Source organism: Gallinula chloropus (genome assembly GCF_964237585.1).
Source record: "Gallinula chloropus genome assembly, chromosome: 4".
In the NCBI taxonomy this organism is placed as follows: domain Eukaryota; kingdom Metazoa; phylum Chordata; class Aves; order Gruiformes; family Rallidae; genus Gallinula; species Gallinula chloropus.
Genome location: NC_140088.1, coordinates 42,680,196 through 42,693,833, shown reverse-complemented (window position 1 = coordinate 42,693,833; position 13,638 = coordinate 42,680,196). Strand labels below are relative to the sequence as shown.

Sequence of the window (13,638 nt, the reverse complement as noted above, 5' to 3'; positions counted from 1 at the left end):
TAATAAATGTCAAGGGAAAGACCAGGGCAAGAATGTGGTGACATTTCTTAATGATCCCCCATGACCTTCCTTAAACCAAACATTGTGCACCCACCCGTTGGGATTTTCTTCTGACACAGCAGCTTTCTCAACGTGCCTGGTCTCCTCACCAGCCTGGTACCAAAGGTTCTCCAGATTAATCAGGTGCTGTGTGAAAAAGTACTTCCTTCCACTCTGGGGTGACAGCGCAGCAGTACCACTGCTGCCAAAACCAGTAACTGCAACGCTCTTCTTTTACATTTGGGCAAGATACTGATACACAGATGTCAGTATTGTTTGGTTATGTTCTACAGGGAATAGAAAGAATTTCATGGATTTGGCATCCTCTTGCTTTCTGACGTGTCTGTTCCATATATATATATTAAACCTGAAATGGTTGCACACTCTAAGTGATCTCACCAGAGAGCCGCTATTGCTCTTGTGCTCCTATTGCTGCACAGAGTCCAGCCCACGCTGCAACAGGCTCTAGGCAGTGATAGAATCATTCTGTGATTCTATATATTTCAAGATGCTCTTACTGAATCAATTGTTCTCACCTGACATGAAAAAAAAAAATAGTACTTGGTTCCAAAATAATTGCATGGCAAGCTCCCAGGACAGGCCAGGACAGGAGGGTCACAGATCTATGTAGACTTGGTTTCACACATCATACGGATCAGAAGCTGAAAACAAAGCAAAGGACGGACCCACGATGTCTAGTGCTCTACTGGCAAAAACCCAGCAGAGCACAGCTTCTCTGAACGAAGGGTGTGTTTTGGGACTTGGTAATTTTTGTTCAAACTTTAGCTTTTAATACCACAGGAAGAAATAAAAAAAGTACTGTTTTGGGTAACATGAATGAACCATTCTAGTAGCTCTGAAAAGCTTCATCTTGACTTCAGGATACTCTGGATTTGGCTCCTGAAGGATTTCTCTGACAGAGATCCAGGAGGTGATGCACCTGCTGCCAACAGGAGTTACCAATTGAGACTGTCTCAGAGTGTAGAAAATAAATACCATGCATGGTGCAGACATTAAATATCAAGTAAAAACTTCACATTTTGGTTTTGCTAACGACTTTTTAATAAGAGAAAACAATGAATATTGAAGGAGTCCCATATTTTCATACAACCCAGTTTCACTGCTTTGGAGATCATGAGGAACATACCTGTGAAGTTGTCCTCAACTTTCTAATTCTTTTGTACACGTCATAAAGTACCTTGATCTTACAGCAAACTGCTAATTGTAAACAAACCAAGGTGAATCAAAGCAATAGGAAACAATAAGCAACTGAGTCAACAAGAGAATCTCCAGTTCAGAATCAGAACCTAGGAACCTTCATAAACATTTTGGAATGTGTCTGGTGAGCCCTTTGGACCTACTCAGATGAGCAGAAAAATGTGTCAGATCAAGTTCTAAACCATTTCCCTTGCAGATAACTACAGCATTCCCTTACTTTCATACAGACAGAGCAGTTGCCCTGGACTGGACCATTTCCTCAGCAAGCACAGAGCAGTGCTGCACCCTTTTCAAACTGGCTGTAAATCCAGAGCAGTGAGACAGCAAAGAGATCAAGGTCTGGATCCTGACAAGTTAAATTAATCATGTTTTTTAAATGATCTATTTTCATAACTGATGTGCATTCTAAATCATCTTGAACAATCTCATACGTAGAACAGGATCCAATCAGCAGGAAATACTGAGCCTTTGGAGAAGCTATAAAACCGGACCGGAGACCGGTAGATACGTAGAGCTCAGCTCTTCATACAAAAATAATTAGGCCTGAATTTCAACATCTCACACAGCTAAATCAAGGTGATGATGTGTTAAAGGCAAGAAAAAATTATCATAAATCACTGGAATGTCATCAAAATACTTTTAAATTGTTACAGTCCAAAACCAAATCAAGAACAACATTAGAACTTAAGAAGCTTAAAAAGTACATGCCAACTTACAAGGAGAGCTTATAACTCAAAACCCTACACACAACCACAGCAATTATTATTGATGTGCCACACTTTAGAACTATCTAATCACAAACAAAACTACCAAAAATCTTATATTAAAACGTCAAATTTTCATTTTGATGAAAACAGTGGGTTTAAGACTAGAGAAAATTTATTGGCTTCAATGAGACTCTTGATTCTGAGTCCAAATGTGTTAGTTCTAGAATGAAAAATCTGTAAGAATTCATGGCACTGTTGTGTGTATCAATTTTAAACTATTACATCAGTTACATCTAGCATATTTCACCTAAAAAATAGGACTAATCAGTGTGAAAGTTACACTTTCCATGGCATCTTAGATTGGATATTAGGAAAAAGTTTTTTACTGAAAGAGTTGTCAGGCCCTGGCTACACAGGGAGGTGGTTGAGTCACCATCCCTGGATGCGTTCAAAAAAAGGGTAGATGAGGTACTTAGGGATATGGTTTAGCACAGGATGGGAATGGTTGGACTTGATGATCTTCAAAGGTCTCTTCCAACCTTGTGATTCTGTGATCTTCAACACGTGCCATGACACCACAATGCACGTGAATGTACTTACCTGCTCCTGCAGTGATTTATTCACAATCTATTAGGTTCAAAGAAACTATGCAAAGCTCCATTGAGAATGAAGAGGACAATCTCAGTATGAATCAAAATATCTATTGTCCTGAACAAGACTTGTGACTATTGCACCAAAGCAGCAATTAAAGCCACGATAGGGCCTATCAACCATTCAAAGCCTTACACAGCTACAAAAATCAGGGGCTATGGGGAAAGACTTGTTCATTCTTTTCTACTTGGTTTGGCCTACATGTTGTTCCTGACATACCTCAATGCTCCATAAAAGCTTTCAACTCCAATCCCAACAGACACAGGCAAGTGCCAAAAACTTAAACCTAAGTGGCAGGTAGTCATCTTCAGTGACCTGATAGGCTTTAAGTCACATATGCTGATATCAATGTAAAAGGGACACAAAAAAGCAGACAACCCACCACATAAATAACCAAAGAGAATGATTTTTTTCTCATTTCTCTCTTATTAAAAGTTCTCTCAAGGGTTTTTTCATAGCAGGTGAAATGTCACAACAGAAGGATATGTCTTTGTCTTTAGTCATCTACTGCACCATCACTATCCTGCTTACACATTAGAAGATACGTGATTTTTCATGGACATATCCTTCAGGTTATGAAATATATTTCAGACCAAGAATTACTTTTAAAAATACCTGCTCAGAAACAAAGAAAACCACAATGAAAGAAAGCTCTCAGGCGGCCATTTCTTAGAGCACCTAAATAGAATGTATGGTTAAACCAGTGCAAAGACAACTTTCTGACATACATCAAAATCCTCAGGCCTGTGAAGTACTGTGGTCATCAGTATACATTCTGTGTTATGAATACTCCATATGATTATTTCCATTACCTTCTAAAAGATAAGAGTATCTGTTCAAAAACTGGTCACTTGTTCATAGAGGGTTCCAAATAAGTTATTCATGAAAAGTAACCAGCAAGTTCATCAGTAACAACCACATTTTCAAACACACCTTCCAAGGCAAACATATACGAAGAACCACACTGCAATTAAGAAACTAATCTGGACTTCAAGATTACACCACAACTGAGCCACTTAAAAATAATGGCTTTCATCTTTAGGACTCCACCGTACACTGAGTTGTAATCCCTTAAGTGTCTCCTGTGAAATGCTGCAGAGTATCACAGGGAGGAAAAAAGAAAAATCATATTCTATACCCTGGCAGAAACAAACCATTGTGCAGCCTGAATACTAATTAGAATAAACACTGTTTTGATTTTGATTTCACAATACCTGGCGTTTCTCTGCCCAGGCATCAGTCACATTGCACACATTTGCTTTAAGGTTTATGACTCTAAATCCACCTCATTTAATCGCTCTAATAAATCTACATCTCAGTAGCAACTACTAAATGAGATATTAATAGCACACTAAATATACCTGTTAGACAGGATATACAAGGAAAATATGGAAGTACAATGAACAATATTTGCACTTGTTTAAGTACCAGACTTCTGTTCATTCCCCACTACACAGATACCTGAAAAAATGACCAGCAAACACATCTTGACCATGTTTCAGAACTGCCTCTGTTACCAACTGAGTATACTCAAGGCCACTTCTATTTTTCTGATAATATATAAGGACTTCTATGGGCAGAATTTATACTTCAAACATTTGGAACAAAACACTGGGACCTATGTCAAGGCTTGCACACTATAGGTCTCCTTGTACAAAACAACACAACTGACTGCAACAGAACCTCGAAGGGGATTTGCACATTGCTCATGCTGACAAGTCAGATCCATAGCCACTACCAAACCTGGAAGGTGGAGATTTCTTTGTTTGCTTTAAGGTATTTAATCCCAAACACCATCCATTATTTATGAAACTTGCTGATGTTCCAATATACCATGGCTCCTTCCATTGACTTCCCTCAGTGGTACAAAGCACAAGCTCTGTAGTGAACTTCTGCTCAACTGCAGGACTGTCCGTCCCGCTGCAAATACTGTCTCACCAAGGGAAAGTAGATGGTGGAGCATGAGGTTCTTGGTGTTTTAACAAAAGACATCCCTCTTCAACATGTCACTTCCACAGCATGTGGTGCAAGGCTGCCAAGTGGACCTGGAACTAGAACTTACCATGACAAAAAGCAGAGAAAGGTGTTTTCCCCATATCTAATACCCAGCCTGCCAGGTTCGAGCCTTGCCAAGATTTCACACAGAAAGACTGCAGTAGTGCACAGACCAAAGGCCTCTACAGGCTGAATACAATATTTATCTCTGTATTCAGTATCCCTGGTTCTTCAGCTGGAGTCACGACAGTTTGTTTCACTCATTTTGTACATGACAGTTTTACTCACACACACAGAGCCCTGGCTAAAGGTGACAGGTTATCCACAAACCTGGCTGTCACGGTTTCAGACTTCTTCCATTGTCACTAAACACTGATTTCCTACCAGGCCCCTTCTGACAGACACCCTGTAAAGTGCCCTGTGTACCAGGTGTTTCTTTGCCCACAGCACCTTTTAACTAGTACATTCAGCTGCTTTCACCCTTTACATTTATCAGCTTTCCCTTTCACCCTAAAGTTGCCTTTACTGCACTATCAAATCCTATCCCAAGGTTTAGTGAAATTGCTCCCCTTGTCCTTATCCCAGCCTCACCTGAGTGGTATCATTCATTTACAGAGCTCAAGGAAACGGGCATGGCATGTTTCTTACATTACTCTCCTACAACTTCTTCTGTTTCCTGAAACACTCATAACTCCTTTGAGTTTTGTCAAAGCCTCCTTCATAGAAAAGAGCAACTTTAAAAAGTCTGTAGATCCAAAATCTCCCTCTGTTCACCTAGTTTTACCTCTGTCCTCTACTTCCAATGATGCTATTTCTTCCAACAAAGACTTCCATATTTCACTTTTCATTCCCTGAAGAAACCCTAAGATAGATTCTATCTGATTCTGGGTCCAGTACTTGGTCACGTTTACTAACGGCGATTGCCCAGCATTGTCCTGTCTTGTCACTTCAGCTCCCCTCAGCCTCATTCTGTTCCCATCTGTTGCCAAAATGTCAGTGCCTTCCCAGCAGCACTAAAACCCACTTCTCACAGGGATACTGAAAGCATCCCTAGGAAATAAAATCCATTTGCCTCTATTCTATGGTCTCACCCCCTATATAGTTGTAATTCTGTTCTAATGAAGATTTTCTTGTGTTGATCTCCACTTGTTTTCCCAGGTTTATGTCACTTCCACTGTGGCAGTATCTATTTAACACAGAAGTGCACTTGGTCTTGGTCTGCATCCTTTTCCCTCACCTTCCTTCCACATCTAGTTTGACACAATCCAGTCCTTAATTACATAGCCCAACCTACCACACTTACACTAAAGCAATTCCTTATGCATTAGATTTGTTTTTCTACTCAAGAAGTGTGACAGCCTGATTATTATTTGCTTCCCCCTTCAACATTTGTTTTTTTTGTTTTTATTTCTAAATCCCCAGCAATCACAATATTCATACCCAGATTATCTCTGTCCTTTTCATTGCTCTGTACTTTTCACAAAAAATGCTAACATCACCAATTCCTGACAGAGTCATTTCATTATATTTACCAGTAGTTCACAATGCAATTTAATTTAACTACACACACATTTTCTTTTCTAAAATACAAATAACAGTATTCTGGTTTGGTGGGTTTTTTTTATAAAGACTATCACAGTATTATCCAGTAAAGTCCCAGAGGAACATTAGGGTTTTTATAACATTTCTGAAATAGATCGTAGCATCAGGCACAAAGTCCTTTGCTCGTATCATAAAAATTACAAGTTTTCTATTTACAGTTTTGTTGGACAATATCAATAAGATTTATTGAACTATAGAAATAAGCTGTTTCAGTATTAGTTGGAACAACTATTTTCTGTATGTAGGTACCTGTAATATGTAAACATTTATAAAGCACTTCCAGATGACTGAAGAAGATAAATGTTTAACGTATCTTGAGTTATGATATTTTACATTAAATTTATCACCTTGGTCAATATCTAATTTTCCCAGTTTATATCACCTGAAGATAAAGCCCCAGAATTACTACAAAACATCCTAAACAGATTATAGTTGTCCTGACACGTTCAAGCCTCTTGCCTTGTGCCAACCCTCACGCTTGTGCAAGGAAACCTCTGTGAACAGGAACTGGTAACATATCACCATTAACCTTTCCAAAGGAAAAAAGAGGCAAAAGTTGTGTTTCTGGTGCTGCCATGTACAGAATGGGAACATGTCTTCAATTAGCAACCCAAACTTACAGAGACCTCAAGTGGCCACAGAACCACTCATGTCACAACTTTACATTGAGTGTTTTGCTATATACTGAAATACATCCCGCTCTAATACCAGCTGGCTGTCAGCAGCACCTATTCCATGCAGTGCCAGATCATTCTTAGCCCTAAAGACTTTAATAAGCATTAGACCACAACCCCCTTTCTACAATCTCCTGTCTTCAGTTTATTCCTCCCAGTCAAACTATAAGGACATAATTCATTTCCTCTATTCCCACAAACACCTACCTGAAAAAGACAACTATGGCTCCACCCACGTGTGCAACTCAAAGCACACAACACACACATGTAACACATATTTTATCCACAGCTCAGATTGCAACAGATCTGAAAGGGTAAAAACATCACTACTTTTCTCCAGTTCAACTTCATGATTCCAACATTACTGGATTAATAAGTATTCAGTGGGAGTTTTACTTTGAGGTTTTGGCACATTAAACCAAATATCCAGGTGTGCAAATAAAGAAAACCAATGTGAAAACATGTTTGGTTATGAAATAATCCAAATGTCCCTGCATCAAAGAAAAATGATCAAGGGTTTGGTTTGTTGTGTTATTCCTGGGGGGGAGGGGGGGGGGGAGGGGGGGGGAATATACTTAAAAACAACAACAAAACCCAAATAAACAAAAAACTACAAAACAAACAAACAAAAAAATAAGTCAAAAGGACAGGCTGCTCACTCAAAACTCCCCTGAAACTATAGTTGCCTTCAGTTTACATTCTCTCTAAGCAAAGACTGGAAACATACCATAATGAATTCTCCCCAGCATCACTGCTTGATCTTCAACAGAGACAGGACAAGGATGTCTTGTCTACCATTTTCATAACATTTTTGTATTCCTTCTTGAATCTTTACAAACCATTTGACATTTTCAAATACAGTGATGCTCTTGTGTGGATGGACAGTACCCAAAGAAAGTCACAGCAAAAAGCAATCAGATGGCATATGCTAATTCAGCAGCTGACAGGCTAATCTGGGTAAATAACTTTAGTCATCAATCTTCCTTCTCCCTTAAAGAAACTGATTGGTCAATTTGCAACATTCTGAAAAATTCATATCCAACCTTTTGTACCCCCCAAACTGAGTACAAAATATTTTACCCTGGACATTCCCCAATTTCAATAGTTGTCATTTAAAAAAAAAGTTTGTTTGCCATTTCTGACTTTCTACCAGACTTGCAGTAAGAATGCAGTGGCAGACAAGGCAAAAAATAGCTTTTTATGAGACAAGTACAATTCATAAACACATGAGTTACAATTCAATAGTACTTCATGACACAGCCCTCACTAAGTCAACTAGTTAAAAGATTCCCTCCTCTCTGTTTTTCTACAACATATTTGCATTTTTTCCTTCACAGAAACAGAACCCAAACCCCACCCTAAATAAATGATCCACCACTCCACAGAAAGCATGGCTGACTATCACTTTCTTGTTTACACAAGAGAGAAATCTTCAAAATACACATTTAAAGGTAAAGATTGAAAAAAAATCCTCATTCTGATGCAAGTAGTCAAGTAACAACTATACAATGTTAGAATAAAAGACAATTACCCTAATTTAAAAAGCATCTGATTAAATTTTAAAAGCCAAAGATCACAGCACATACCATCCATGGCTTGTAAGACCATGAACATCACTTAAAAGTTGAATGATACCAGCTCAGGTGACAGTGTTGGGGGACGATAAATGTTTCCTATCATCTCCATGCACACTAACATTGCCTATGTGATAAATCTTCCATCAAACCATTGACAGAATCCAGCCATCACAAGTTACCAGCATGTAGGTGACTATCATAAGACATTAATAGTCTGCCACTTCTCCAGTGTGGCCGGAGCCAGAGCCTCACCTCGGCAGATGGTCCCATTCCCCACGTATCCGGGTTTGCAGGTGCAGCTGTGTCCCCTGACAGTGTTGGTACAGATGGCATTCTCATCACAGTTGTGCTGCCCGCTGCCACACTCATCATGCTCTACAAGGGGGAGGGAAGGAAAATAAAAGACATTACAAGAGAGAACGTGAGCTTTTCAGAGTGATGATGGGGCATCTGAAGACCAAGTGGAATAACGAGGCTGCCGTTGCAGCTGAACGCTGGGAGTTTAGTGGGGAGTCAGCTCTGGGTCTGCTTCAATTGCAAGACTCAACAAGGTGTGCGTGGTGACAGCAGATTATTTAGATACAAAAACAGGAAAAAAAAAAACCCTGATTGGTGAAAGCAAAGTACAGCTATGGCAAATAACAGGAAAATCCCTGCTGTGAAGAGTAACCTTTACATCGCTGCCCATCACCAACAGTAACAGGTGTAAGTACAAGGTAAGTGAACACAAGAGAGGGGCCCTAACAGCACGCCCTTTAAATACACAGTTCAGTTGTCACAGCCACTTGCTCTAACGCATGCTGAGCCGACTCTTTCTCTAATAGAGTGTAATAACATTTTGCATGTTTAGAGAACCATTCACACCCCCAAAACCCAGACTTCCCGACAAATGGGCCATATTTTGCTTTCATCCTGCAACTCTAACCACTACCAGTGAACCTAATTTGCTGCAGCTCCTGCACTTCACTCTCCTGCTATGTTATGTTCTAGTGAAGCATCAGTTAGAGGTGGCAAGCTACCTGACCCTGAAGTTTCTCACTTCTTCATGCAATTACTAGCAGCTTCCCTCACACAGGAGGACTGCAAAAAGAAAACCTGAACATTTTACATCCTTCCACCGGTGGATTTACAGTTTTGTTCACTGGAATCAAGAGGATGCCATGAAATTTCTTTAAACCATAGAAAGGTAAGAGACTTTAAAAAAAAAAATCAGAATCTGGAACCCTTCTCAGTATGCAACTGCTTTCATGCAACTACAATCACCAGGCTAGTATCCATACCTTTCACTTCTGAGTGTATCCCCCTTTCTGGAACCAGGAATTTCCTTAGATATGCCAGAGAATAAGGGGTGTTCAAAGGACCGCAGACTAAATGTAGCCTTCTACAGACCACAGAAAGAGGTAGTGTCTCTAAAGCATGAGCAAAATACTCACTTTTACAGAGTCTGAATTAACCCCTTTGGAAGATCCTCTCCACTGAGAGCAACAGGATCCCAGACATCACCAAGTTAACCTCTGCAATGCCCCCAATTTACTGTAGTACAGAATGACAGCCAGTTTCAAGTTACATGTAGGTCAAATGGTGGATTCCAAGGAGCCCTCTAAACCAAATACTTCTGAAACACCATTGATAACTATGTGCAGAACATAGATCTGACATGTTTTCTATTTTTCACAGCAAAATGATATGGATGGTAACCATTTTCTTTTAAAGAGCATCAAAGCAACGTATTGCTCACTAACCCTTTGCTTTTAGCAAGAATCTCTCACACAAACACACACTCCAACGTGCCTGGCTACAGCTGATAAATGCAGGCTTACATCTACACTTGTTAGTTCATGCCAGTCCCTGGCTCTGCTTAGTAATTCACTGCAGCTCCTTCCCAATTTTCAGACAACTCACAGACTCTGAATGCAAGACTTCTCCAAGGACTGCCTGCTCTCTCCAGCCTTTAAGAAACTGTACTGCAGCCCTATTCCTGCCACTCTGGGCTGCTGGTGTGGACGCTGCTGGGTAAGACACAAAAAGCATGGAGGTGCCCTCACCAAGGAACTGCTCAGCAGGCAGCTGAAGGTGAATGATGATTTCTTTTTAAAAAGACACATCATCTCCACCATCTCTCACTTTTATTAGTTCTTGCCATTAGCTTTCATGTGTTCATATTCAACTATAATGAGAAAGCCTTTCTGATAGGGTCACATACACACAAGAGCACTCCTGCTCAAAGAATTGCCAGAATTACTCAGTTACTTTCTCAGCACTTCAACTACAAGCAAAAGATTTCCCTGTGGCAATGTGTTTTGCCAAAACACACATGATATTATACTCTGCTATGTTGTTCTAGGGCTTTGACAATGTAAATTACTGTATTTACCACTCCTGCAGGTGTGCCGATGCTGGCAACGCTGAAAGAATTAATACTGACAAAGCTGCATTCCCACAGTCAAAAGAGAGGTCATTTTTCTCTAAGGACATGTAATTTGAAGAGTTAGCAACAAATCTCATCATGGGGACCTGCCCTCCATGAGACACACTGATGATGCATGAGGACGACAGAGGGGAATCTCATCTGCATGAGGAATCCCAAGATTCCTTACCAGCAGTGTGGCTGCAATGATAGGAACTTTAAATTAAATTTTCCCTGGTGTAGAGATGTCTATAGATGATGTCGCTACAAGCCTAATAAGAACGAGAAAGTATTGATTTCCTGTCAAGCTACAAAAATCTTTTATTCCAGATGGAAAAAACCTTAGAATTCTGTCAGTAGTGAGTTATCCTGGGTTTTCTACTCCCTCTCTTCATCCTCTGGGAGCTTGGTGTTCACATTGGATACGAGCATGGGAGGTAGGCTCCTATTTTGTTTAAACTCAAAGGAGATTATGACTAATTAAAGGACATTATGACTAATTTGCAAAGAATATTGCTTTCTTAGACACATCATTTTCCAAAACGCGCCATTTGAGCACAGCAGACAGAACCTGCTTTTGCTTCAGTGTTATCTCAGTCCCAGTCTATCTGACTAGATAGCAATCAAGCACTGGAAGAGAATGGCACTGAGAAACAAGTGAAAGGAGTCAAAACACTATCATTCCAAAGCACCAGAGAGGTGAGAGCTGAGACAAAAATCTCAGTCATCTCTTATATCTCAACAATTTTCCTTTCAGCTGAAAATTAGAAGGAGAAGAAAGAGGATTCTGAAAAAGTTGCTTTTTTTTTTTCTTCTTTCACACACATACATATGTATATAGATATAAATAAATACACTGTCATGCTTAGGAATAAAACTCTCATCATTAAGTTTGATTGACGTCATCTATCTCTCTCTGACTTCTATTTGTTATCTAGCACACACAAAAGGAGCTTATGATCAAAGACATTATGATCAAACACATGATCTGGGGTGTATCAAAAGGAGCGTGGCCAGCAGGTTAAAGGAGGTGATCCTCCCCCTCTGCTCTGCCCTGGTCAGGCTCCACCTGGAGTATTGTGTCCAGTTCTGGGCTCCCTGGTATAAAAAAGACAGGGATCTTCTGGAGAGAGTCCAGAGAAGGCTATGAAGATGATTTCCCTATGAGGAAAGGCTGAGTGAGCTGGGGCTATTCAGCCTTAAGAAGCCTGAGAGGGGATCTGTTCAATGTTTATCACTATCTGAAGTGTGGGACACAGGGGGAAATGGCCAGCCTCTTCTCAGTGGTCTATGGGGACAGAACAAGGGACTATGGCCTTAAGTTGGCGCACAGGAAGTTCCACAGCAATCTGGGGAAGAACTTTTACACAGTGAGGGTGACAGAGCCCTGGGACAGGCTGCCCAGGGGGGTGTGGAGTCTCCTTATCTGGAGAGATTCCAGCCCCGTCTGGATGCCTCTCTGTGCGACCCGTCCTAGAGACCCTGCTTTGGCAGGGGGGTTGGACCTGATGATTTCTGGAGGTCCCTTCCAACCCCTATGATTCTGTGACAAAAATAACTGGCAGGTTCACTGAGAAGGACAGTGCTGTACGGTGCAATTCCCTGACCCAACACTCACTCTCCTGGATTATCAATATCCGTTTCAAGAGACAGGTAACATTTCAGAACAGTTACAACAGCAGCACCGTTCTCTCCTCACAGACAAGTCAGTTTATGATCTCTATGAGCTCTCTTCAGCATCAGTGTTTCTGATACTCAGGAGTCCTTGGTCTCACTGTCTCTATTCCACACTGTTGTGGTTTAGCCCCAGACAGCAATTGAGCACCTGCAGCTGCTTGCTCACCCCACATGCCCCCCCACCCCCACCCCACAGTGGGACTGGGCAGAGAATCAGAAGAGTGAGAGAACTTGTGGGTTGAGACAGAAACAGTTTAGCAGGACGCAGAAAACCAGAAGATAATAATATATATTAATAATATATAGACAAAACAAGGGACAAACAGCACAATTTCTCTCCACCTAAAGTCGATGCTGCCCAGTAGCCTCCAGCTTCCGTTCAAGACCCTCAAACTGCCCAGCCTCTCCCCCCACAGGCACAAGCAAAGGCAAACAAGGAATTTGTTCACCACTTCCCATCAGCAGGCAGGTGTTCAGCCATCAGCCCAAACTCAGTGCTCACAAGACCCCCAGATGCCACACTGGGCCCTCAGCCCACCCCCAGTTATAAATGGAACATGACGTGGCATGGTATGGAATACGCCCTTCGGCCAGTTTGGGTCCTGGCTGTGTCCTCTCCCAGCTTCCTGGGTGCCCCCCACCTTCTCATTGGCAGGGATGTAGGATAAGCTGAAAAGACCTTGGCTGCTTGGCAACAACTAAATAACCTCTCTGTTATCAACACTGATCTTCCTCTAACTCCCAAACACAGGACTACCCCAGATGCTGGAAAGAAAATTAACTCTGTCCATACCAAACCCAGGGCACACGCTTTGCCTTTGATACAGCCAGAGATCAGTAACATTTTTTGTGCCTCTGTTTTCCTCCACAAAATGAGAATATTAAAATATTTTTTTAAGTGTTTGTCATTCTTCTGAAATGCTGTAATACTAAGATTTTTACAGAATATTAAAGGCTATTAATCTCCTATTGCAAAACCAAGAAGAATTATATCAAATGTTGGTTTACCTTCTATTTAACTTATTTTTCATGCAAGCAGAGACAAGGTATTGAAAGGACGTATCATCTCCGAAGCTTCAGCCTTCCTGCCC

The 13,638-nt window shown here is 40.9% G+C and overlaps 1 protein-coding gene across 1 annotated transcript in view; it reads right to left on the bottom strand.

The window, feature by feature from the left end:
• The window catches only part of NELL1 (neural EGFL like 1), a gene marked incomplete at both ends in the record, with an annotated part of 287,941 nt that overhangs the window by 105,263 nt on the left and 169,040 nt on the right, over positions 1-13,638 (bottom strand). The window contains one exon of the mRNA XM_084263433.1: positions 8,716-8,838. Within this exon, the coding sequence (XP_084119559.1) occupies positions 8,716-8,838 (123 nt within the window). The remainder of the gene's footprint in view (positions 1-8,715; positions 8,839-13,638) is intronic.